The following is a 27,152-nucleotide window of genomic DNA, read 5'->3' on the forward strand; positions in this document are numbered from 1 at the left end:
GTGTGAGATAGGGGAGACACAGAATGCAAATTTAAGCAGGTAAAAGATAAGCAGAACATAAAAGCACTGAAGCACAAACTTGAGCAGACTATGCAGAAATTTACCAGTAACACTGTCATGGCTGACAAGGGTTCCTAGACCAGTCCTCTTACCCCATTACCAAATTAAAATAAAATAAATAGATAAAACCAAATCTTTCTGAATTTGCACATCTCTGTCAAAATCTTTAGCATGCTTAATCAGTAGTATACTGCCCAACGTTCATAGTAAAGAAACAAGTGGCTCAGTGCATGTATGCAAGTTACAAAAACAAGTCTGTTTTAAATGCTTAACTGAACTTTTGCCAAAATGATCCACAAAGTTCCTCATGAAGTGAAAGCATTGTCAACAAGCTAACAGTACTTAAAAAAGAGATAATAAGTAATTATGATGTGTGGGCAACAACTGCTTTTACATGGGCCATATTACAATGGACACCTCAAAACTAGCAGCATGGGACAGACATTATTCTCCTGTCTAGAGGAATCTTCAGTTATTGGGAAAAATGGATGGGTTACTGATGCTGCTGAAATAAAGACCATTTCTATGCTGTTGCAAAAGTCATTTCCACAGTAAAAATTGTTTAGGTTATTCAGTCTCCACAATGGCTTCTTTCCTATATGCCACTATATGAAACTGACTTACATCATTATTTCCTTTTCCTCCAGTCCCTGCTTTTTGTTCCCTCAAAGTCTGCAAAAGAAAAGAAAAAATAGCATTATATGGAATAAAAAGACTTGCATCATTTGTGTACAACATTTACAATGTAAACCATTATTCATTTTTACTAGTGTGATTGTTGTTTAATGGAAGGCTTACTGTTAAAAATATTTTTTTAACTTTAAATACACTGACAATTCAATGTCCCTGGGAAAAGTAAACAGATCACTGCTCAACAACTACAATTATACAATACTATGTTATTCTGCAACATAACTCTTTGCAGCACAAATTACAGCACAAAGGATAATAAACTCAGCAAGCTTAAACTGTTTTGCAGATGCTCATACTAGCTTTGCAAGTGTCACAAACATTTTCCCTGCTGTTATATTTCTGCAGGATATTTAAAAGCTTCTTAAGCTTTTTTTTTTTTTAGACGACATCCACGAAACAGATCAGATGAACAAAATCCTTCCTAGGGTAAAGTACTAAGTCAACTGAAATAAAGAACTGGCAGAAGAAATACAATGTCTGAAAGAGCAACTTAGGCAAACTCCAAGGCTGAGGGTGAATAAACTATAAAACTTTTAAAACATTAAAACCAGAAACAATAAAACAGGCACGGTAAGTTGGTAGTTCGTAAGTACTTTCACAGTCATAAGACTGCTTCTTCAGACCTGATAATGGGTTACATCTACACCTATTTAAACACAAAATAACCAATAACCAACACTTGTTAATTAATGAATCTAAAATCTCTGAGCATTCTCTAACACATAATCAAATCACTAATTATAAAACCTTAATTATAGACTATGAAAATCCATATCTTAAAACACACCTACACAAATTTTTGCATAAAAATAGAAAAAGACAAGAATGAGCACATATATGCAATAAATCAATACAAGAGTGGGCGAGCCCTTAGTATAGGTTTCAGAGAAACATGCTCATTCATACCAGGGGGCCTATCTGAACTAAAGCATACAATCCACTCTTGCTCTCTGTCTTCTCAGTGAGGTTTTAAAATCACCACCTCTCTTGTTTACTGCTAAGACCTCAAGAACTAAAAATTTAAAATCATGTCCCTGGCCAAACTCAGATGCATGTAAAGTTACAGCACTCTTCACCCTATTACGTTTCACATCATTAACATGTTCTAAAACCATTTCTCTAAGGGACCTGTTCACCTTCCCTACATAAAACACTTTGTGCAAAAGGCAAAATAAATGAAGCCCTTAGTTGCACAATCTGCAAAGAGTGTGGTCTCTATAGAAAAACTCATTGTAGGGTGTACAAACCCATTCCCACTGTGAATATATTTACAAATTTACAGTGCTTGCAGGGGTATGTCCCTTGACGTTGTGAAGGGGGTATATAACAATGTCTCATATTCCTACAACAGAGTTGCCTCTTCATGGATAAACCATTCCTGAGACTAAACTGTGGTGCTTCCTGAAGACCTTTACTCAACGTATCATCTGCACAAAGTATGGTCCAATTCTTTTTAATAATGTTACATATATTTCCTGAATTACTACTATATGTTAGTGTCATCCTAACATTACCCTTCTGATTTTGTTTCTCCTTGTGTCCATCATCTTATCTTGTCTAGGGTTATCAAAAAATATGGTCTGCCAATAGTGCTCCTAACTGATCTTAATTTTCTAATACATTCATCCAACTCACTCTCAGCGCACCCCCTCTGTAAAAAAAAAATATCCATCTTTAAATCTGATATGGCTCTCTCCAACATCTCATCATTATGCAGCCTCATAACCATAAGTACTTGCCCTTTAACTATATTAAAATAAAGTGATTTTACTATGTATTAGAGAATGCTCTCAGATTTTTGATTAATTAATTGACAGGTGTTGGTGATTGGTTATTTTATGTTTAAATATGTGTAGATGTAACACATTATCAGGTCTGAAGAAGCAGTCTTATGACTGTGAAAGCGCTTACCAACTTACTGTGACCGTTTTTATTGTTTTTGATTTTAATGTATTAAAGTTTTATAGTTTATTCATCCTCAGCTTTGGAGTTCACCTAAGTACTAAGTCACCCAAACACACACAAAACCAACACCGGAACACTCAAACTCACTTAGCCACTCAAATAAATATACCAACTCCGAGATCACACTACTGTTTGGGAAAGGGCAACGTTCACCTTCACGGCCTACAGGTCACTTGCACTGGAAGATTTTGTTCATCTGGTCTGTTGAAGAAGTGGGTTTTTGTGGATGTTGTCTCGAATCCGTCTTCAACTATGTCAGCTTTCGATACTCTCAGGTAGACCCATCCTAAGCTAACATCATCCTAACAACAGTGTTAGGTGTACCCACAGACTTTAATGGATGTGTCATCTTGCATGCCCAAAGCTGTGACCCTTAAAGTCTATGGATGACCTGATGCTTTCCCTAAGCTAATGCAGCGGAGATTAAAGTTCATAGTTTGCACTCAGTGGCAACAGCATATGGAAAATGACAATTTTTATTTGTATATTGTTTTTCAAATGCTGAAACGCTGAAAAATATAGCCAATGGAATAAACAGTGGATCGGCAGTTTATGCACCACATATTGTGGTGCACAAGAAAGACTACTTTCACTTTAACAAGACTCTGAAAAAGCTAAGTAGACCGGGTGATTCACATGAAAAATAAATATGTATGTAGTTCATTTTCAGCTAGTACCTAAAAAGTACAACTCATACACGAATCAAATAACTGCACTGAGCTTGGAAGCTCAAGCTTCTAAAGTTAAAGCTGCAGAAGAATAAACTTTATTTAACAAATCTGTCAAAACCTTTCACATTCTTATCAGAGGGAATGATGTTGGCATTCATAATATGTCTAGTAGTAGATTTAAATAAAGATATCATCGCAGAATCTTATTTCAGATTACAAAACTCAAATCTGTGCATCTGAAATACCTTGTATAACCTGTCACACTTCCTGGGTGCTGGTAACTGATGGTCAGGCATACTGCAGGTTGTAAAGAAAACATCTTATAAGGAAGACAATAGGAGGACAAACAGCTGCAGCCTGAGAAAACTCCAGTTGTAACAAACTATAATACTTTTTGAGATGCAGGGATTTCATTTTGTTCCACTGAAAACAAATATATTTTACTAATAGTTTCAGAAAAAGATGTCTTCTGGGGAAACACTTTCCTCACAATCAGAATCTTCAGCTTGTGGAGAATTACCCCCCCCCCCGCACATATAACTGAAATTCATTATCAAACTACAAGGAAAATCTTTTTCTGTAAATTAGTGAGGAACAAGTAGTAAACATTAAAAATAGAACGTTAAACATTAGCAAATCCTTGCAAGTCAATGTTCACAGATAATGAAACAGAAACACTACTTTCAAGTGTCTGCTTGTCATTTTGGGAAATTCCCTAGAAAGGAACCAACCCCTAACATCAGCACTAACCTGGGAATGGGGCATCTTATCCGGTTAAGCTGTAAACCATCATTTGTTCCTTCCTCAGAGCCCAAAAAAGAATCTCTCTCTCCTACCAGGTAAGGGCAATTTTGCAGCTGCAGGGAATAATGCTAATCTCCCAGTCTTTAGTACTTCCCAAAGCTTCCCATTAGTGGAATAAAAGATGGATGGTCCAAAGAACCAGTATGGGCCAAAGCAAAGTCACCCGCCAGTGGCTGAGGCACTGATGGTGCCAGACAGACACCAAAAAACAATTTTCTTATTCTTGCAGACAGGAGAAAAGTACAGTTTTGTACCTACCATAAATGTAGATGTTCGAGGATCCACATTGCTGCAGTCCTTACTATTGGGTAGTCCGCTGTCCAGTCGGCCCGAATACCAGAGCATATGGCTGACGTCGGTCAGGGCGCATTAGACTGACGTCAGTACGTCAGGGTACTAATGCGCATGACCGACGTCATATCCTCAGTCTTTTCTTGCCCCAGATGTCAGAAGACCCTAAAAAGACAAGGCCAAAATACCTGCACCAAAATTATGTACAATATATACAAAAATATCAACATATAACCTCACCTACACAACCACCCCTAAACACAGAGGGAAGGAGGGAGGGCAAATTGGACTGCAGCAATGTGGATCCTCGAACATCTACATTTATGGTAGGTACAAAACTGTACTATGTTCTTCGTTCCACATTGCTGCAGTCCTTACTATTGGGTAGAATCCCAAAGCAGAGGTAAGGGAGGCTGGCAAATCATAAAGAAGTAGGAGCTGACAACATGCCCTGCAAAACAGCTGTGGCAAAACCAGCCCTAGACTTAGAGTAGATAGGAAGGTGATAATGCTTAGAGAAAGTATGCACTGAACTCCAAGTAGCTGCCTCCAAAATATCCTTAGTTGCCACCCCTTAGAAATGCTGTTGAAGTGGCAGTAGCCCTAGTGGAATGAGGCCTAATCCCAGCTGGAATCTCCTTGCCATGATGGGAATAACAAAATGCAATGCAAAAGCCAATCCACCTAGAAATAGTTTGTTTTGACACAGGCTTGCCCTGCGAACTCAAAGCAAAAGAAACAAACAACTGCTGAGACTGCCTAAAATCCTTAGTCCTGCTTAAATAATAACGCAATTGCCTGTGTACATCTAAAGTGTGCAAAATCTTTTCCCCTTTATTTTGGGGGTCTGCATAAAAAGTAGGCAAATGAATAGTTTGGTTTAAAGCCACACTAGAAACCACCTTAGGCATAAAGGAAGGATTAGTACGTAATGATACCCTATCCTTATGGAAAATCAAAAGGGCTCTACTGCCATAAGGGCCTGCAACTCAGACACCCTTCTTGCAGAAGTAATAGCCAACAGAAAAGCAGTCTTCCATGACAAGTATTTCAATTCAGCAGTAGCCGCAGGCTCAAAAGGTTGTAGAGTAAGTTTTTCCAACACAAAATTGAGATCCCAAGCAGGAGTAGGAGCTCTACGTGAGGGTCTTATATTCTTTGCCCCTCTAAGAAACTGCTTGAACAAAGGATGCGAAAACAATGGTGGGTCACAATCATAGTGAGCTGAAATTGCTGCAGCATGAAACTTAATGGAAGAGAAGGACAAACCTTTGTCCAATAACTCAGTAAGATATTGAAGAGCCACACTCAAATTAGGCTCAGAAATCTCCAAATTCTTTGCTGTACTCCAAAATAAAAATCTCTTCCATTTTTCTGCGTACACTTTCCTTGTACTAGGTCTTCTAGCTTCCATAATCACATTTAAAACTTGTTGAGGAAGTTGAGACCTGCTGTGTTTCAACACAGAATATGCCAGGCTGTTAGATGAAGAGAGTGAAGCTTGACATTGAGCAGATGACCGTCCTTCTGAGATAACAGATGAGGAATCAGAGGTAAAGGCCATGGAGGCTTCTTTACCAGACTCCGTAGTAGTGGGTACCAGTGTTGCCGAGGCCAATCTGGAGCTATCAAAATCATCCTTGGCCTGTCTTGTCTGACCTTTAATAGTACCTTTGGAAGAAGAGGCAGAGGTGGAAAGGCATACACATGAAGGTTTTTCCAACTGAAAGACAGAGCATCCACTTTCCAAGCTGTGTGATGAAACCCCTTTGTGCAATACTTTGGCAGCTGGTGGTTTAGTGGAGAAGCGAACAGATCTATGTCTGGAGTTCCCCATGACACTGTCAATTTCTGAAATACATGAAGATCCAGTTTCCACTGTGGGGATCCATGATTTGTCTGCTTAACACATCTGCTAAGGAGTTCTGTGCTCGGCAGAAACCTTGCCTGAAGAGTTAGTTGCAAGCTTAGCGCAGTCTCCCATAAAATCATTGCTTGCCTGCATAGAGGATAAGAATGTGTTCCCCTTGCTTGTTGATGTACCACATGACAGTTGTGTTGTCTGTTAGAATCAACACCTGCCCTGGAAGAAGTAACTCCTTGAAAGCCATTAATGCAAACTGGACTGCTAACATCTCCTTCATGTTGATATGTAGATGCTGTAGTCTGGCAGGCCACTTGTCTTGTATCCACTTTCCATTTAGATGAGCTCCCCAAGCAATGTCCGAGGCATCTGTCGTTAAAATCTGACTCGCCTCTGGCCGGGTCACAGAGAGTCCCTTGTTTAGGTGACATTCCTGAGCCCACCACAAAAATTCTTTTGAAGGGAAGGTATTATTTGAATGACTGTGTACAAATCCTGGCAGGGCTGTGTCCATACATTTTGAGATACCATTGTAGCTTCCTCATATGCAGTTTGGCATTGGGAAGCACCAGAATACAAGATGCCATGAACCCTAATGCTTGAAGGACTGTCCTTGCAGTCAGCACGGACTGATGAGATAGTTGATGGAAGTAAAGTGATAGACTCTTTTGTTTGTCCGGGGTTAAAAAGGCCATCTGGGCTGCTGTATTCAGTCTCACACCCAGAAAGCACATGTCTTGAGAGGGTACTAGACTGGACTTTATTTCGTTCACAGAATACCCTAGGCATCTTAGCACTGCTATAACATATTCCAGATGCTGTAGAAGGTCTTCCTTTTCTTGAGCCAGAATCAGGCAGTCGTCCAAGTAAGGATAGATTTGAATTCCTTGTAGCCTGAAGTAAGCTATCACTGGAGCCAGAACCTTTGTGAATACTCTGGGCAGTAGATAAGCCAAAGGGCAATGCAGAGAACTGATAATGAGAATTTCCAGCTCGAAACCGCAGATACTTCCTGCAACTTAGCCTTATAGGCACATGAAGGTAAGCTTCCTTGAGATCTAAAGTTACCATCCAGTGATCTTTGCCCAGCAGAGGTAAAAGCTGTTGTAACGTCAACATCTTGAACTTGGGAATGTCCAGATAAGTGTTGAGGAGAGATAAATCCAAAATTGGTCTCCACGTGTTCCCCTTCTTTGGTACTAGGAACAGGCGAGAATAAAATCCTAGGCCCCTTTCTGATACAGGAACTGGCTGAATGGCCCCATCTGGAGTAACTGAGAAATTTGCTTGTGAGCCTCTTTTCTTTGTGGAGGAGGAACGTCTGGCATGCCTTTGAAAGGAGGCATTGTATGGAAATAAAACCTGTAACCGTGGTGAATGATATCCAACACCCATCTGTCTTGAGTAATTAAATCCCAATTTCCTTTGAAAAGAGACAGTCTTCCTCCCAAAGGAGCTACCAGACGAGAATCTACTGGCAGCTGAAAAGGCAGGTCATTGGGTCTGTTTACGAAAGGACTGACCCCTGCCCTCACCAGAAGTCTGAGCAGGTGAACTCCTGTTCTAGGCCTAAAGAACCTTGAGCTCTGCCCCTACCACGTCTAGACCTACCCCTAGACTGGGAATCATAAGCAGGATATGTCCACCCCTTAGCAGGCCAATTTCTACTAAACTTCGGTGGCTGCACCTGCAAAAAATCTTTAACAGTTTGCATAGACTTAGCTTTGTCCTCCATTTTCTTTAAAACTGCTTCCACAGGCGAACCAAACAACACATCAGACTGTAAAGGAGCATCCAAAATCCTTGTCTTAACATGCTCAGCTAAATTCTGATCCCTCAACCAGGCATGCCTGCGAAGAACAGAACTAGTGGCAGCCACCCTCGAGGAGGCCTGTACAGCATCAAAACCACATTGCAAAGAATGCTTACCCACTTGTTCAGACACATGAACCAAATCCAGCAACTCTTTACACTCAATACCTTCCGCCAAAGCATCCACCTTAGATTTCAATTGTGAAAGGAGATAATTTTGATATTTTAGCATGTGAAACTGACAATTCAACGCTCTCATGGCTAGAGTGGAAGAAGTATACACTTTCTTTCCCCACCTATCCAAAGCCCTTGCCTCTTTATCAGTGGGAACAGGATTTTTAACCACAGAGGCCTTAACACCTTTAGGCCCCTGAGAAACAGTTTCTGGGTCCGCCCTAGGACTCTTAAACAAATACTTATGAGCTTCAGGCACCCTATAGTACCTATCGGGTTTAACAGGAGCAGGAGGCAAAGAGTCAGGGTTCAGGGAAGCCTCTGCAAAAACATCTTCCACCACATTCAACACAGGAGGTATAGCTAAGGGCCTATGCTGGGGTAAAAACAAGAATTCCCTAAGCCTTTTCCTGGAATCAGAGTAATCCTGGCCTTCCCATTTAAAGTGCTCCCTCATGGAATGCAGAGTCTCTGAAAATGAGAAATCCTCAGGAGGAGAAGCTGTAGGAGTGGAATCATCCACATCAGAATCAGAATAAGGAGGATACTCCTGCAAATCTTCCACAGAAGACTCAGAAGCCTCTGAACACTGTTCAAAACTATCAAACTCTGGTTCCACCCTGGGCCTCTTATCAGGAGGGCATAGAACCTCTAATCATAGTAATCAAATCTTCTGCCATTTTAAGCATATGTTTCTTAGGTACAGAACCGAAATGCTAGGAGAAGCCCCCACTGAAGCTGAACTTGGCCTACCTCTCAAAGAAGTTTTGGCAACAGAAGGAGAGGCTCTAACTACCTTGGGAAGAGAGGGAAGAACAGTTACCTGCGAAGCCCCTCAGCCTGGCCTACCTCCTGAGAAGGCACATCCTGTAACAGTAAAGTTTCTGCCTGAGACTCCATAGAAACTCCTGGCAAAACCTCTGGCTCCACTGAGCCTTCGAAAGACCCGCCGTCCGGGACTGCGGTTCATCAACCCTAGGCTTCGCTGTTTTGTCCTTGCGCTTCTTGACGAAGCGGCGCGGAGCATCCGACGGCATTTTATAATTGCAACGCTTCCCAAACACTAACCTGGCACAGTCTAACCTCCTCTTAATAGTGCGTTTGTTAAACCTAGCACAAGAGCGGCAACCAACAACGTCGTGCTCAGGCCCTAAACAAGGTATACACAAGGTATGGTAATCCCTATGAGGTATCTGTTTCCCACAAGAAATACAGTTATTCACTTTTTCTGACATCCGGTTAAATACTGAGGCAAGAAAAAACCAAAAAGTTCCCCAACGGGGTACTTAGCCAACTCTGATTCGGTCTGAAACTCCGGTTTCGGAAATATTTCAGAACGCCAACCTGCACTCGCAAAACTGCTTCTGCATCGGACCATGCGGCAAAAAAGACTGGGGATATGACGTCGGTCATGCGCATTAGTACCCTGACGTACTGACGTCAGTCTAATGCGCCCTGACCGACGTCAGCCATATACTCTGGTATTCGGGCCGACTGGACAGCGGACTACCCAATAGTAAGGACTGCAGCAATGTGGAACAAAGAACATCAATAACCACAGAAACTTAAAATTGCTCCATGTTCAAGCCAGGAAAGAAACCTGAATCCACCTTGTAGGTCCTTCAGAAAACAGAAAATACGAGGTTTGTTTAAAAAAAGGTTTTAATGCACAATCCACAAACTGCATAAACACACAAACGCACTTGTAGCACCAGCGTTTTCGTCTCTTCCTCATAAAGACTTCATCAGGTGACCATTATATCAAATGTTTCACAACAATAACCATGCCCGTTCTTAAAAAGAAAAAAAAAAGAAAGGAAAGAAACCTCACAACCAGGTAGTGACCTGAATGAGTCGGTGAAACTTTTTAGAGGAAAAGTAAATTTTCTGAGGGAATATTTTCCTGACCATCACAAGAAGCACAAAATCATGCCTCAAACACATTTATTATCCACATAAATGAAGATAAAAATCAGTAAAAAAATGTTTTCAAAGTATGTTAACACAAGCTCTACACAAATAAAAAGATACAATAGTCCCACAAAGTGGCAACTCTTAGCATAAAATTTAATATTTTGCATAATAACAGTGTTTTTCCACAGAAAAATTACATAGCGGGACATTTTCCTCTAAAGGGGACTAATGTCCAGCCTTGAAAGATTGCTAGCCAACTGTAAATTCCACAAGGCCACTTAGAAGGAAAAATACTTTGGAAGCAAGAAATCACTGAAGTTTTTTTGTGCTCTAACTGCCTTTTATATGGAGCTGTGCCCAGCTCCAGACATTCAGGTCCCTTAAGCTTTGAAAATGTGTTGGATGCGATACACTAATGGCATTAGGCCTGTATTTTTAGGTACAACCTGAAAATGAACTACATACATATCCTTAGCAGGCTATAAACCATACAGCTTTGGTTACTGCAACAATGATTTTAATGTAAAACATCAAACCCTAACCAACAGGGTTATTAATGGTACCTGGTAAAAAAAAAAAAATGTCTGCCACTTCATGACAGCATATCAAGCTGCCACAAAACATGGACTGCAAAAAAATCAAACCACCACCATCTTGTTTATGCTTCCTAAATAAGGCTGGTTATCATGAATAAAATAATCAAGTAAATAAAAAGAACAATAAACCGAAACAGCAAACGTAACTACAGAAACAGTTTCAAGGACTATTTGTTCTCCCTCATTAATGCTTAAAAAAGCTACATTTAATGAGCATGGGGGAAAAATAAAATGTAATACAATTATGCACATGCTTAACAGAGACAGAGTGTGAATACCTCTCAACTACTTTGCTCAAGAAGTAGCTCTGGACAAAGTCAACAATAGTGGAAGAGACAAAGACCCAAAATCAGAAATAACTTTCACACAAGCCTAATTTACTTGAAAGTTTAACAAAGCAAGAGGTTTTCTATCAATATTAATTTTCTGAACAGTAAGTATAAAACTATAATGTCTGATTTTAGAAACTGACTGCAATCCTCAGTTGTTTACTAAAAAATCAAATACTTCTCAAGGGAAAGATCCTAAAAACTACAGACCAGTAACTTGCTTTTCAACGATGTATAAACTATATAATGGAACTGATGTCGACAGAGTTAATAGTAATTTAGAAGAAAACTCAACCATGGCAACAAAACAAAAGGGTAACAAAAGAAAGCTATATGGAACAAAGGATCATGTGTTGTTAAATAAAGTCATAATGGAGAACAGTAAAAACAACACTTCACGGGAATGGTGTTCGTTTGGTGATGCGGTGAAGCATGGTGGTGGCAGTATCATGCTTTGGATTTGCTTTTCTTCAGCTGAAACTGGGGCTTTAGTCAAGGTGGAGGGAATTATAAGCACTTCCAAATACCAGTCACTTTTGGCCCAAAACCTTCAGGCGTCTGCTAGAAAGCTGAAGATGAAGAGGAATTTCACCTTTCAGCACGACAATGACCCCAAGCATACATCCAAATAAACAAAAGAATGGCTTCACTAGAAGAAGAAAATTTAAGTGTTGGAATAGCTCAGCCAGAGACTAGACCTAAATCCAATAGAAAATCTGTGGGGTGACCTGAAGAGGGCTGTGCACAAGAGATACCCTCACTATCTGACAGATTTGGAGTGCTTTTGCAATAAAAAGTGGGGAAATATTGCCAAATCAAGATGTGTCATGCTGATAAAATTCTACCCAAGAAGACTGAATGCTGTAATTAAATCAAAAGGTGCTTCAACAAAGTATTAGTTTAAGGGTGTGTACACATATGCAACCAGCTTATTGTATGTTTTTTATTTTTTATATTTTCTCCCCTAACAGATTTGTTTGTTTTTCAATTGACTTGTACAGGTTATAGGTCACATTAAAGGTGGGAAAAGTTTTGAAATTATTTATTGTGGTCTCATTTTTTTATATCACAAACACCTGGCATTTTAACAGGGCTGTGTATACTTTTTATATCCACTGTATATATCTAGGGTTCCTGTCAGAAGAATGAAGACGCATTATGTTGAATGCGTCTTCGCCGAACTGTAAATGTCGAAAACGCAAAATGACTAATCTTTTTTTAAGCAAATTCTTTCCCTGGGAAAGAAGTTGTTTGGCCACTGCTGTCACTTTGCTGTTTTCGGCACTGTAGTGTGATCTCGGAGTTGGTATATTTAAGTGGGGGGTACAGCCCTCCCACATGGGGGTGTGGTGGGTGAAGACCCCCACTTAAAATAGTGTTTAACGTGGTTTTTTTTTTTTTTTTTTGGAAAAGCACATTTTTTCCCAGGGAAAAAATTTGCTGTTCTGGCTGTTCACTCTTTTTTGTTTTTGTTCTTTTGTGGTCGATATAACAGCGTTCGATCTTTTAATCATTCACTGTTATAACACAGACCCTATATCTATATGGGTCTATGTCACAGAGTTTTCAGAAACTCGAACTTCATACTGTCGAGATGATATGATCAAGTTTCCACAAACTCGAACTTCAAAACACAACAAAACTCTACCTTTTTTCTATGCTTTTGCAGGGGGCAAGACCCCCACAACACCCCTGCATATTACATATACCAACTCTGAGACTGCACTACAGTGGGCAAAAGGCTAAATTCCCCTATCCTCACTGTACCGTGATCTCCATTCAAAAGCTTCAAGTTTTTGAAAACTTGATCATATTGTCTTGACAACATTCTTAAGGGGACCCACATATGTATGTATGTATGTATGTATGCATATATATATGCATGTGTGTTTATTTATATATATATATATATATATATATATATATACACACACACACACACACACACACACACACACATGTAATTGGGTGAGCAGGTGTGCAGACATGATTAAGTACTTTCATAATGTATATTTTGGATGTAAAATACACCCTTCAACAATTACACTTTAAAACATTAGGTTTAAGAACTATATATCATCAGAAGTTTAAAAAATATGGTTTCCAAGATGGCTGCACACCAGTCAACAGCTTAATTTCAGCTCTCCCAGTGTGAAAAAAGAAAATGACAGATAAGGGCTAGTAATTCAACCTGTTTTGGTAACATTCAGTTACTGGCTAATGAGTACACTGCCTGGATTGCAACAAAGAAGAAACCTAGGGAGCCTGAAAGAAAACCAACTAGAGAAGGTAGAGAGAAAACCCTGACTGGGAAGAATCCTGCAGAAAAGCAGCTCAAGCTCCAGCTTTGGTACAAAAAAGATGGCTACCAAGAATTTGGAGGAAAAAAATAACTCAAATGTGCTCAGAGCTGATTAAAATAAAATACTGAAGGAGTATTGCAAGTCAAATACGTGTCTGGAAAAAATGGAAGATTCTTTAAAAAGAAGAATAAAATGAGTGGAAAAACAGACCGTAAAGTCTAAACCAAAATCCAAGAAAAACGGCTGTGTCAGCGTACAGGGTGTATATCCAAAGTAGTATTTATTGCATAACTTACACAAGCGCTTTCACCCTAACTTAACTGTAGGGCTTTTTCAAGTGTTAAAACCCTGGTTTTAACACTTGAAAAAGCCCTACAATTAACTTGAAAAAGCCCTACAATTATGTTAGGGTGAAAGCGCTTGTGTAATTTATGCAATAAATACTACTTTGGATATACACCCTGTACGCTGACACAGCTGTTTTTCCTTGGATCTAAGAATCTTTAAAAAGGTATTCAGATGACTGATAAAATTGCAAAATCAGGGGTCAATGCAGAAAAGACTGGGTTGTGTATGAAACTGATAAAAAAAAGATGTTTCAGAAATAGTACAGTTAAGAGGACACAACATGCAGAGAAAACATGAGATTTTTGCTCCACCAGAAAAACTGGAAGGAACAGGCTGTATTAATTTTATTGAAAGCATAAATAAATAACTGGAATGGTATTCCCATTGCAGGATTTGTTAACTGAAAGGGCATACTGTGTGTATTTTCCACACCTGGCTATGAGAAAACAGCCAAAATATGTATTACTGAAGATGCAATCATACCAGCAAAAAGAGTCGAGCCTGTCAAAACTGTGTCAGAAGGGCAAAATATTAAAAATTAGAGACAGGGTGTTTGAGGAAAATGATGACTGGGCAGAAGACAAGCAAATTTATCCCATCAATCAAAGAATGTCGAGAGACAGGTACGAGATTCAAGCTGGGACTAGAGCTACCTGTTCCAGGGGCCAGATATGGCCTGTGACTTGAATATAACATACTGGAGGGACAGATTTGTCTCCCAGTGACTGCAGTATCTTTGGAATAGGCTGGCAATTCATGTGAAGCAGAACACCTCTATGACAATGTTCAAAAGGAACCTGGAAGAGTGGATGGGGTACTGTAAATTCTTAGAAAACTCTTTATCACACTGCAAAACTTGTAAAACAACACACGAATCACTAAAAACGCTAAGATTTAATAAGAAGCTTTCGGGTTATCCACCCTTCATCAGCATATAAAAACAATGAACTTTTTCAAGTTTTAAATAGAGGTTCAATTAAAATCACATGATACAGTCAGCCTACCAAATAATGTTCATTTTATAACGATTAAAATTTAATAGTGACTAGTTTCTACTTGCATTATGTATAAATATAAATATCATAAGATGTCAAGGCATAATGAAATGCAGAACTATATACATAAATAAACCTATAAATAAAACGTAGAAAGCATATAAAATTTCCATCAAATATTATCTCTCTGTCTTTTTACCAGTATCGGCTTTAAGCTAACAGTACTATTTAGGCCTGGTGGTGAATCTGCTTGCAACCTAACAATCCATTCATATTCTCTCAGTTCAAGTTCATTATTTATATCACCCCCTCTTGGATTCATACATATTACATTTATACCCCTAACTCTAAATGTATGTGCACTGAAGTCCATAATATGTTTAAAAATCCCGAAAGCTTCTTATTAAATCTTAGTGTTTTTAGTGATTCGTGTGTTGTTTTACAAGTTTTGCAGTGTGATAAAGAGCTTTCTATCAATAGTTTCACTTTTGTGATACTATAAACGCTGATTTAGGAGGGAGATTCAGCCAGCCTACTTCACAATTCGTGGTGACGAGATGAATCCATCAATCAAAAGACTTTTGTACAACACCAGCAATCCTTTATTACAATCAAATGTTCCTGTAACCCAGGAGATAAACGCTGACCAAAGTCTGGGTGAATTCAGCAATTTATTAAATATACTAGAGAAAAAAGTTAATACGTATAAACAGCTCCAATGGCAGCGTTTAAGCTTTTTAGCTTATTTGGAGCTGGGTGTAATACCACGTGGACTACGCATTTTAAAAATGCCTTCTTATGGTAATACCCATCAAGAGTTACTAGTACAGTGGCAGCAGCTAAACCTTGAATTAAGCGCTAACTACATGAAACTAATGAATACATTTTTTGAAGGCATAGAAAAGGATCTAATAGATGAAATTGAAAAACTGGAAAATGAAGTACTGAGTAAGGTAACATCTGTGTGTGCAAATGTTAGACAGTAGACTTGAAAATGCGATTTGACCGATTTCAAAAATGGCCATATTTTTTCATGGCCGAGAACGGAGTATAAATGAAATAATATCATTAATACTCAAGGTGTAGTTAGTACAAAAAATAAAAGAACTGTCCCCAAGAACTTGGATCAGCTTGATGAATTTGAATTACCGCTGATGCCTACCGACCAATCATGATGTACGTGCACCGAGTTCCGCATGCACTCCATGCAGTGAGCATGGGCAGGAATTCTCTCTGAAGAATGTGACTGAAACAGAGAAAGCAGTTGAACATGGTGCGTCTAATATCCAGGCGACTGTGGACGAACATTCGCAGACGAGGTCTAAAATAGACATAAAAGAGAGAAATAAACAAATGGAAATATCTTCTTTTTTGCCCTTTCGTCTGAAACAACCAGAAAAGGTAACAATGCAACACAAACAGCCGTTGGAGAAGCGTCCATTACAGAAGCACATTCAACAAGTGACGCCGGGAATGAAAAGGAAAAACAGCAGTCCGCTGACATCCAGCAAGAGTGTACGCCATTGAGAGGGACAATATGTTTAATAAAAGGTACTGTAAATTTATCACATCAGCAATTAACAACTGACCATTTTGATCTACTAGGAAATGGGCTGAAGTTTATTCCATTTGCTAGAGACAGCATTGTAAAGGCAATAACTGATGCTAAGCTGTTCGCCAGAAGCTTAACATTAAAATTGATTTCCAAGCAAAATGTCGAAGATAACCATAGTTGTAAAAAAATTGAGCACCTTTATACCACAGCTCTGTCCAGTAGTATCAGCATTTTTATGTATAGTTGAGAATGAACTTAGGTTATTATATGCAAAACGACATAAAAAGGAAAGCTTTACCCTATCATATAAAGAGTATACAGCTCTTAAGTATTTGAAAGGGAATGATAATATTATCATTAAACAAGCGGACAAAGATGGGGCAACTGTGATAATGAATAAGATAGATTATATGCATAAGTTTAAAAATTTTCTGGCAGATCCATTAACATTTAAACAAATAAAATTCATAGAAATAAAAAACTATATTTCAGAAGTGAATATGGTTATCTATGATATGCAATTAAATCAAGATATAACAATTGATCTGTTCAACTATTTTACAGTACCTTGCCCTAAGACACCACAAATATATGGGATTCCCAAAATCCATAAATCCTTAGAAGATCCACCTTTGAGGCCTACAGTCTCAGGCAAAGGATGGATAACGGAACCTATGTCCAAGTATTTGCAGAAGAAACTATCTAGATATCTATCAAAATGTACTAGTGTCACAAAAGATACAGAACATTTTTTTGGAAAAGCGTTCTAACTGGTATGAACAAAGAAATAATTCTAATTTCTTGCTTGTGACTTTGGATATAACTTCTTTATTTACAGTCATTCCGATAAATTATGGCGTGGAAGCGATAGGAAGTTTTCTTTGTACAGAAACAGATTTACAATCTAGAGAAATAAAGAATATCTGTATGCTTTTAGAAGTGGTTTTGACAAAAAATGTGTTTATTTTTGATAGTATTCCTTACCTGCAAATTACTGGAGTAGCCATAGGCACACCAGTAGCAAATACATTTGCGAACTTAGTGCTCTACCAATGGGAAAAGGAGTACATATTGAGTAACTATAATGAGCTTAACAGCAAAGTAAAGTAATATTGTAGGTTTGTAGATGACTGTTTTTTTGTCTGGAATGGCACTGATATATAGTTGAGAAGTTATGTCACATATCTAAATGCAACTACAAGTTTTTTGAAGTTTAAAATGGTTTCATCACCTGAAAACATTGTATTTTTAGATGTGAACATATATAAGAAACAAGATAAATTAGAAACCATGATCTATAGGAAAGAGGTGCATGCGAATAGATACTTAAAAAGAAACAGCATGCATGTTCCCCATACGTTTAAAGGTATTCTTAAATCACAATTAATAAGAGTTAGCAAATTGAATACCGAGGAAAATAACTTTATAGATCAAGCAAATTTGATGAAGGATGAATTTATTAGGAATGGTTACCCTATACACAGTATAAATACTATATATAATGAGGTTCTTTCAGGCAGGAAAGATAAGTATAAGCCTATTTTTGGTAAGGATCCTATGCTACTAGCACAAGGTATGCATGAAAATATTGACAGGAATATAATAAGATATGTGACTACATTTAATGGTAACACAAAAGAAGTTTGTGATATTATAGAAAAAAACTGGATAATTTTATTAGCAATGCCTGAACTAAAGGATTTGATAGGTCCAAAACCAAAATTTGCTTTTAGGAATGAGGAGACCTTAAAACAAATGCTGTGCTATAAAGATTTTAAGAAAAAGGACATAGTATTTCATGGCAAAAAAGGAACATATAAATGCTTTAACTGTACCTGTTGCATGGATATTTTTGATAAAAGTGAAGTCTTTCAGCATCCAGTAACAAAAGAAAGGTTTACCTTTAACTGTTCAGTAAATTGTAACATGACAAAGCTAGTATATCTAGCAACATGCACAATGTGCACGGCATTTTATATAGGAAAAACTATGAGAAAATTAAAAGACCGTATAATTGATCATAGGTCAGAAATAAAAAGGAAAGTAATGCATTAGAAGTTATGTACCTACCATAACGTTCCATGTTAGTTGTCTTCTCTCGCCTTCTTTCTTGCTGGATGGGTTCGGAGCCGATCCTCGGCTCCGACTCGGCACTTGCTTAGCTTGAGAACTCCTTTTACCAGCTCGAGGCAACCCTATATCCCATGATGCAAGGCGAGACTACCTCAGATCTCGTTTGGCAGCTAAATAACCCTGCCAATAATACTAATCCCAAAGGAAGAGCAAAACTAACCTAGAAGAACTAGGCAAAAAGTTCTTAAGATAGACTCTCTAAAGAACTAAGGAGAGTGAATCTGATGAAGAGAAACTCTTCAAGATCTGTCCAGGCCAGGGGGAAGGAGGGAGGGACGCAAGAAAGAAGGCGAGAGAAGACAACTAACATGGAACGTTATGGTAGGTACATAACTTCTAAATGTTAAGTTGTCAATCTCGCCTTCATTCTTGCTGGATGGGACCGCGTCCCTAGCACCTGTATCCCAGGTGGCTCAATGGAACAGACTCTTGAGTACTGTGGAACCAAAACTGGCTCTGTCCCTGGAGGCCAAATCTAATTTGTGATGAGAGACAAAGGTATGAGGAGTGGCCCAAGTAGCTGCTGCACAAATGGTATCAATGGGTAGCCTATCCTGAAAGGCTGTAGAAGTGGAAAGGCTCCTGGTTGAGTGTGCCTTCGGTTTTGAGGGTAGTTGCTTGTCTCTGAGCGAATACACATAAGAAATGGCGGAAGACAACCATCTGGATAAGGTCACTTTTGATACTGGGAGACCTTTCCTGTTTTCTGCATAGGAGACAAATAATTGATCTGATTTCCTGAATTGTTTAGTTCTATGCAAATAATATCTGAGCTGACGATGGACATCCAAAAAATGAAGTTTTTGTTCAGCTCTGTCAGAATAATTTGGGAAAAAAACTGGTAGATCGATGGATTGATTAATATTAGTTTGAGAAACAACTTTGGGCAGAAAGGATGGATTTGTTCTCAAGGATACCCTGTCCTTGTGAAAAACCAAGTAAGGAACGGATGCAGAGAGCTTGAATTTGGATACCCTCCTTGCTGAAGTGACAGCCAGTAAGAATATTGTTTTCCAGGTCAGTAACTTTAAGGAGCATGAAGCAGACGGTTCGAAGGGGGGTAAAATCAAGGATGCTAACATCAAATTCAGATCCCATTGTGGAGGAGGATGTTTTATTGGAGGCTTTAGGAGAAAAACTCCTCTCAGAAAAGCTTTGCATAGTCTATGCGACATAATGTTATGATCTTGCAAGCCAACATGACATTTGGAAATCGCCGCCAGTTGAACTTTAACTGTTGATGAAGAAGATCCTGACTGAAAAACTTCAGCCAGAAAATCTAAAACAGAATGCACAGGAGCAGTAAAAGGATCAATGTGCCTGGAGTTTGCCCATAGGGAAAAACGTCGCCACTTGCTAGCATAAACCGTTCTGGTGGACGACTTCAAGGAAGCTATTAAGATATCTCTGACAGGATCAGAGATCATAGGAAGCCTGGCTAGGGAAGGAAGTGGAGCAACCAAGCAGTGAGGTTGAGAGAACGAATGGCCCGGTGCTGTTGACCCGATTGGTGGATCAGAAGATCCGGAACTGGGTCCAGATGCCAAGGCTGCACCAGGAGGTGACGATGTAGGGTCGGAAACCAAATTTGTCGAGGCCAGTAAGGGGCAATGAGAATCAACTTGGCTCTCAAAACGGTAGCTTTCTGAATGACCTGTGGAATTAAGGGGAAAGGAGGAAAGGCGTACAGAAGTCCCCGGGGCCAATCCTGGGTTAGAGAGTCTCTCAGGGGTTGGCCTGGTAGGGGAAAGAGGGTGAAGAAGTCCGGGCATTTGTTGTTTTGGGGTGTAGCAAAAAGGTCGCAACAAGGGGTGCCCCATTTCAGAAATATCTTGTCCACTACCAATTGATTGAGAGACCACTCGTGAGGCAGGAGAATGGCTCTGCTCAGTCTGTCCGCTAAGAGGTTGGACCTGCCGGGGATGTGCGTTGCTATCAGAAACCGATGAGAGGAGATTGCCCATTGCCAAAGTCTGAGAGCTTCTCGACACAAAGGATAGGACCTGGTCCCGCCCTGCTTGTTGATGTACCAGACCACAGACATGTTGTCCGTTTGAACTGCAATAGTCCCCACGGGAAGAAAGTCGTTGAGGGCTTGCAACGTTAAAAGCACCGCTCTCATCTCCAGGATATTTATGTGCAGATGGTACTCTATGGGTTGCCAAGTCCCGTGGACCATCCTGCCCTGATAATGCCCCCCCACCCGATCAGAGAGGAATCCGTAGTGACTGTGGCAACCGGAGGAAGGGGAACAAATGGTCGGCCCTGATGAAGTAGAGGGGAAGATATCCACCAGGTTAGATGAGTCCTGCACGATTGTGTAACCAAGATTTCGTGCCTCATGGGAAGGTTCTGGAATGACCACTGAGTGAATAACATCCACAGCAGAAGACGCATGTGGAAGCGAACTAATGGTAGAAGTACAATGGCCGCAGCCATAAGACCTAGAACCTTCAGAACCAATCTGGCTTTGACTTTGCTGCTCTGCAATAAGATCCGAACGTATTTTTGGATGTCCAGAATTCTCTGATCTGTTAGTCTGGCTAACATACTGACGGTGTTTAATTCTGCGCCTGTAAAGGTGATAGATTGGCAAGGCAGCAGAGAAGATTTTTCGAAATTCACCGATATTCCCAACCTTTTGCAAAGCTGCAGATCGTAGTCTCTGCTCTGAAGAAGCTGATGCTTGGTGGTGGTGGAGAGGAGCCAGTCGTCTAAATAAGGAAACACCTGGAATCCTTGACGTCTCAGATGAGCTGTAACCACTGCCATGCATTTGGTAAACACTCTTGGGGCTGAAGTGAGGCCAAAGGGCAGGGCTCTGAATTGATAATGACTGGTCCCTAGCCGAAAGCGGAGAAACCTCCTGGAGCGTCTGTGTATCTTTATGTGATAGTACACGTCCTGAAGGTCTATCGAGCACATCCAGTTGTCCTTGCCCAGAAAGGGCAGAATGGACTGAAGCGTGACCATCCGGAATCTTGCCTTCTTGACAAATCTGTTTAGATTGCTCAGGTCTAAAATAGGTCTCCAATCTCCCGTCCTTTTGGGGACCAAAAAGAATCTCGAGTAGACACCGGATCCTACTTGGTCTGCTGGAACAGTCTGGATGGCTCTTTTTTCTAGGAGCTTTGAAACCTCCTGTTTTGCGAAATCCCTTTGACTGGGTGAGATGTCTGGAAGGGATTGGTGAGGTACGGGATACCTTTCGAAGGGGATTTTGTAACCCTCGGATATGATCGACTGTACCCACATGTCTTGTGAGAGGGAATGCCAGGCTACTGGGTACAGCGATATCCTTCCCCCGACTGCCTCCAAGGGTGGACAGTCGGGCAACACCTCAGGGATGCTGAAAGGGCTTATCAGGAAGAGGCTCCCTGTTGCCCTGATTCTGGGGACCCCCCCCTGCCTCTAGGGCGTCTATTATTGTTACCCCCTCTGCCTCTGGGGGTAAACTGACCACGTGTGTCCGGCGCTGCTCCTTGGGCTTTACGGAACCACATCTTTCCTCCTTTCTGACCCTTGGGATAGGGTCTAGAAGGGGTGGAAAAATGGACTCCTACGGCAGAAAGAGTTTTGCCGTCTTGCTCACACCTGGTCAAGGTTTCCTTCACCTGAGGTCCGAACAAAGCCGAACCGTCAAAGGGGGTATTGGTGAAGGACGCCTTAAAGGGGTCCGTGAAATTACAAAGCCGCATCCAGGCCTGACGTCTAAGAGCCACTCCTGTGCCTGCGGCTCTGCTCGCTCCATCGGCTGCATAGGATATGAGCCGCATGGAGGAGTTGGTTAAAGAATTTAGGATTGCTAGCTGTGAGGCAATCTTGTCTTGAGCCCCAGCAGCTGAAGGATCCTGAACCACTTCACCTAGTTCCTTGAGAATATCTCTTTGAAGTCTGGTGAAATGACAAAGGTAGTTCAGCGAACGCATAGCAAAGGTCGCTGAAGAAAACATCCGCTTGCCATACCTATCCATGGTCCTAGAATCTTTGTTAGGAGGCTGGACAGGCACGGAAGGATCCGCAAGTTCCTTCTTGGTGGCCGCCGCCACCACCATAGCATCCACAGAGACGTCCTTAGAAAGAAACTGCTTGTCTGAAGGGGCCATAATAAATTTGGATGGCCTCCTGGGGACAGGTTCCACAGAATCCGGGGCTGCCCACGCCTTCCGAGCCACTACCTGCATGAGTGGGTTGAAAGACGGAGACACCCAGGAGGTGGAGGGTCGGGATCCAAAAGCCTCCAGGTATACCGACTCATCCTCGGAGGGGTCAATGGAAGGCCAGTTCCCCCTCTGTTTGAGGAGTTCAAGGATGTCTGAAAAGGAGACATCCTCAGAGGGGGACCGAGGGGAACCCTCCGACTCATCTAAGTCGGTATCAGATGTTGTAGACTCAGGGGAGTCTGTGTGTTTCCTCTTACACGTCCTCTTCCGCGGGGGTTCCCCTGCGGGATCAGGAGAAACCTCGGAAGAGGAAGTTATTCCCAATGGGGAAACCTGGGGCGATGGATCCCTGGGCCTGAGAGCAAGAGGCTGGCAAGAGACATCAACAGGCACCGAAGAGGGAGCAGCTAAAGGGATGGACCGTTGACCTGGCTCAGGTGCCAGGACACTCCTCATCACCTCAAAGGCTCCCCTCCCAGGGAGACCAGAATACTCCCGTTCCGAAGAAACAGGAATTCCCGGCTCCACTGAGACAGAAGGCTCCGAGGCCGATGTAGGTGCCGAGCTTACCAAAGCCGAAGCCCCGAGAGGGAGAGCGGGGTCGGACAAGGATCCGATGCCACTAGCCCTCTCGGAGCCGACAAGAGAAACTCGACGACCGGATCCCTCCAAGGAAGGTCTCATGGAGGAGATCGGAGCCGAAGACGACAGAGCCGAAAGGGGATGTATCGGCTCCGGCGCCGACACGGTCGCTGTCCCGAGAAGCTCCGGCTCCAAACTCTGGAGGAGAGTCGGAGGAGGAAGTTCAAGGGGAAGAGCAATAGCCAAAGTCTGCTGAGACGGGCTATGGAGCATTTGGGCTAGTGCCTGTGACTTCAACAGCCTGCTTACCACCCTCTCTAAATCGTGGTCAGACAGCCTGGAAGATCTCGAAGATCGGCTCTGATGACTCCATTCCGACAAAAGAGGAGACCTCGGAGCCGAGTGGATCAACTCCAAAGAAGGGGACCGAGATCTCTTCTTGGACGAAGCCATCGGAGCCGACGTCCTCTGGGTTCCAGATGGAGCCGAAGACTTTTCGGCTCCGATACTGGATAACACGTCGGCACCAGCCGGAGCCGACAAGGCAACTGTAGACTGAGTGTCGGAGCCGGTAGGAACCGACACTACCACATCAGAGGAAGAAAGATTGGCTCCAGCCGGAGCCGATCTCGACTCCGAAGGAGTCGGAGCCACCGGGGAAGGCTTAACCACTGTAGCCTGAACCTTAGGTGGCTTGGAAGGTTTACCCGACCAAGTCTTAGTGGGTGAACCTTCTGGCTTTAATAAGCCACGGAGGATTAACTTGTTCCTCCTCTCCTGCAGGACTCTCTGGCTAAAAGAATGACATATGGCACAGGAGTCCTGCAGGTGTAAAGGCCCCAGGCAGTAAACACAAGAAGTGTGACCGTCTGTCAGAGACATCTTCTGACAGCACGAGTCACACTTCTTGAAGCCTGAGACCTTTCCTTCCCTAGACATAGTCTAAGAAAAAAACACACACACACACACACTAAAACAGTCACACTATTAATCCCAAAAACACACACTCAGATAGGGATTAAGAACAGGGAGGCCTAGGCCTAACTGAAAATATTTTTAACTTTACAATTTTAACTTTAAAATTTAATTAAAGGGGAAACAGGGTGGGCTGTAGAAAAACTACACACTATCTAATACTAAGAAGAAAGGGAGAGTAAAACCCTAGACTAAACTGTTTGAAATATCAAACTCACCTGAGCTGGCAAAAAAGAGACCTCTTCGCAAAGCGGCAAACGAGATCTGGGGTAGTCTCGCCTTGCATCATGGGATATAGGGTTGCCTCGAGCTGGTAAAAGGAGTTCTCAAGCTAAGCAAGTGCCGAGTCGGAGCCGAGGATCGGCTCCGAACCCATCCAGCAAGAATGAAGGCGAGATTGACAACTTAACATCAATGGTCTTCTTAAACATATTATGGTCTTCAGTGCACATACATTTAGATTTAGGGGTATAAATGTAATAAGTATGAATCCAAGAGGGGGTGATATAAATAATGAACTTGAACTGAGAGAATATGAATGGATTGTTAGGTTGCAAGCAGATTCACCACCAGGCCTAAATAGTACTGTTAGCTTAAAGCCGATACTGATAAAAAGACAGAGAGATAATATCTGATGGAAATTTTATATGCTTTCTACGTTTTATTTATAGGTTTATTTATGTATATAGTTCTGCATTTCATTACGCCTTGATATCTTATGATATTTATAGTTATACATAATGCAAGTAGAAACTAGTCACTATTAAATTTTAATTGTTATAAAATGAACATTATTTGGTAGGCTGACTGTATCATGTGATTTTAATTGAACCTCTATTTAAAACTTGAAAAAGTTAATTGTTTTTATATGCTGATGAAGGGTGGATAACCCGAAAGCTTCTTATTAAATCTTAGCGTTTTTAGTGATTCGTGTGTACTGTAAATTCTTACCAGGGATAGTGCCAACAACCCTCCTGGACATGGGTAGTCAATACTCAATACAATCCTGGGTATTGACTGGAGAATCTATGACATCACATTGGGATGAAACAGCTAGGTTTGAAATTGCTTCTGGTTCGATAGCCTACAAACTTCCTATGATCCTATGCTGTGCTGTATCATCTGTCTTCAGAATATTTTTTTTTCCTGAAGGATCAAAGTAATTTTTTTATGTAGTTAAGGCTAAGGAGGAAATACAAGCTTCTCCAACAAAAAGTGAGCCACCAAACAGAAGGGGACTCTGCTTCTCATTCTTCATATATTTAAGCTCATAGAGAGACTTTGCTAGTAAATCCTTTTTCAATGTTCCAAAGGAAAATGCTTGAGAGCCAGAAAAAAGCACAGGAGTTGACTAGAAGAATCAAGGTACCTTAATGTTAAGCCAGAGTCTGAGATTAGGAGATGAACAGGAAGACTACCAGCAACAATGAAATTAGTGAATAAATGTGAGACTATAAAGAATCAACCACATTTGAGAAATATGGTTTTACAAGAAAAACAGGTTTAGAAAGACTGGATTTTTGTTGACTTTGTTAAACTAGTGGGTGGTCTGATAAGCAAGTGCCCACTTTATGTTACTGATGTTTGGATGGACACTAAGGAGGGAAAACATTTATTTTCTTAAGCATATTTGTAGAAAGCATCTTTTGATATAAATTGCTTTTTATACAATAAAGCATTTTCATGTTGTGTGTGATAAGGATACTAAAGTAAACAATGTCTTTTTCCTTATTTTTTTACTTTTAAGAAATGTAGGCATAACAATGTAAAAAGAGCAGAAAGACTGGACAAAGCACATCTTAGTTAACAGACTGCAATCTTGGGCTGCTGGGGTGGGGCATGGGATGTAAAATTAGACTGAATAGAATAGAATAGAACATAATGTAATCTACTATAATTTAATATAATATGTGTAGAGCTGAAATGTTTTCTTTTACTTTTGCATAGGTGAATGTCTGAATTAATGCTCTTGGCTTAATCTAAGTTTTTTTGTTTAAGCAAGTGGGTTTTTTATATGAGGGACCACAATGTTATGAATAGTTTTTCTTTGGTAAATACATGTTCAGCGTTAGCACAGAAGTAAATTCTGTTATGTTTCCATAGAAACAGGATGACAAGGTGAAGGCAATAAATCGAGAGGTCTGGACATTGCTTACTGAAACTTTAAAGGTACAAGTACAAGCAGCACAGTAAAAATAACATTTTAAATTATTGGAAGCAAATAAGTGATAGCAGCTTTTCTGGTAACCAAATACTTTAATGCATTTAACAGAACAATGAAAATTTTAGTTTTATTTAAAGATAGTGCATATTTCTTAAGGCTAAAAGTTAATGCTATTCTGAAAGCATATAAGCTGATTTTCAGTTCTGGTAGGGGAATAAAGATAAGAAAATAAACAACAATTAGTGTAAGTAGGAGCACAAGCTGAAACATGCAGTTTATCATAGCTAACTTTAATCTTAGGTTAGTTGATACTTGTATGTGCAGCTGTTTATTTGGGACTATTGTTTCTAGGGGTGTTTTTTTTAGGGTTTTCATTAAAATAAAAAGTCTTGCAATAGGTGATGACAAGAAACAACTGTATAAAGTATCAGCCTGCCAGATATTCGTTGATGCATGTAAAACAAAAGCTAGAAATAGATATTTAAAAAATCTGTCATATATGGTAGGTGGGAATAACTTATAATGGCTACATTAAACATATTACTTTGAAAAATTCATGGTCTCACAGGTACATACAAAAGCAAACTATTTAATTATATTAAGAAATCCAGAGTGCAAAAAGCACTGCTACATAATACACATTTGGAAAGAAATGAGCATGTGAATTTGATAAAGAAAGGATTTCGGGATGGATATTCAGCAGAGTAATGGGGAGAAACTAAAAGAGGAGTACTTATATTAACTGCCAGAGGATCTCCAAT

At 40.5% G+C, this 27,152-nt stretch overlaps 1 protein-coding gene across 2 annotated transcripts in view; it reads right to left on the reverse strand.

The window, feature by feature from the left end:
* The window catches only part of LOC122811674 (zinc finger CCCH domain-containing protein 10-like), a 3,783,075-nt gene that overhangs the window by 1,139,678 nt on the left and 2,616,245 nt on the right, over positions 1-27,152 (reverse strand). For both annotated transcript variants that reach the window (XM_044083671.1, XM_044083670.1), the window contains one exon: positions 685-732. In XM_044083671.1, coding sequence (XP_043939606.1) covers positions 685-732 — 48 coding nt within the window. The remainder of the gene's footprint in view (positions 1-684; positions 733-27,152) is intronic.

Source organism: Protopterus annectens, chromosome 9.part0, assembly GCF_019279795.1.
Source record: "Protopterus annectens isolate FY-2018-M chromosome 9.part0, PAN1.0, whole genome shotgun sequence".
NCBI classification, from domain to species: domain Eukaryota; kingdom Metazoa; phylum Chordata; order Ceratodontiformes; family Protopteridae; genus Protopterus; species Protopterus annectens.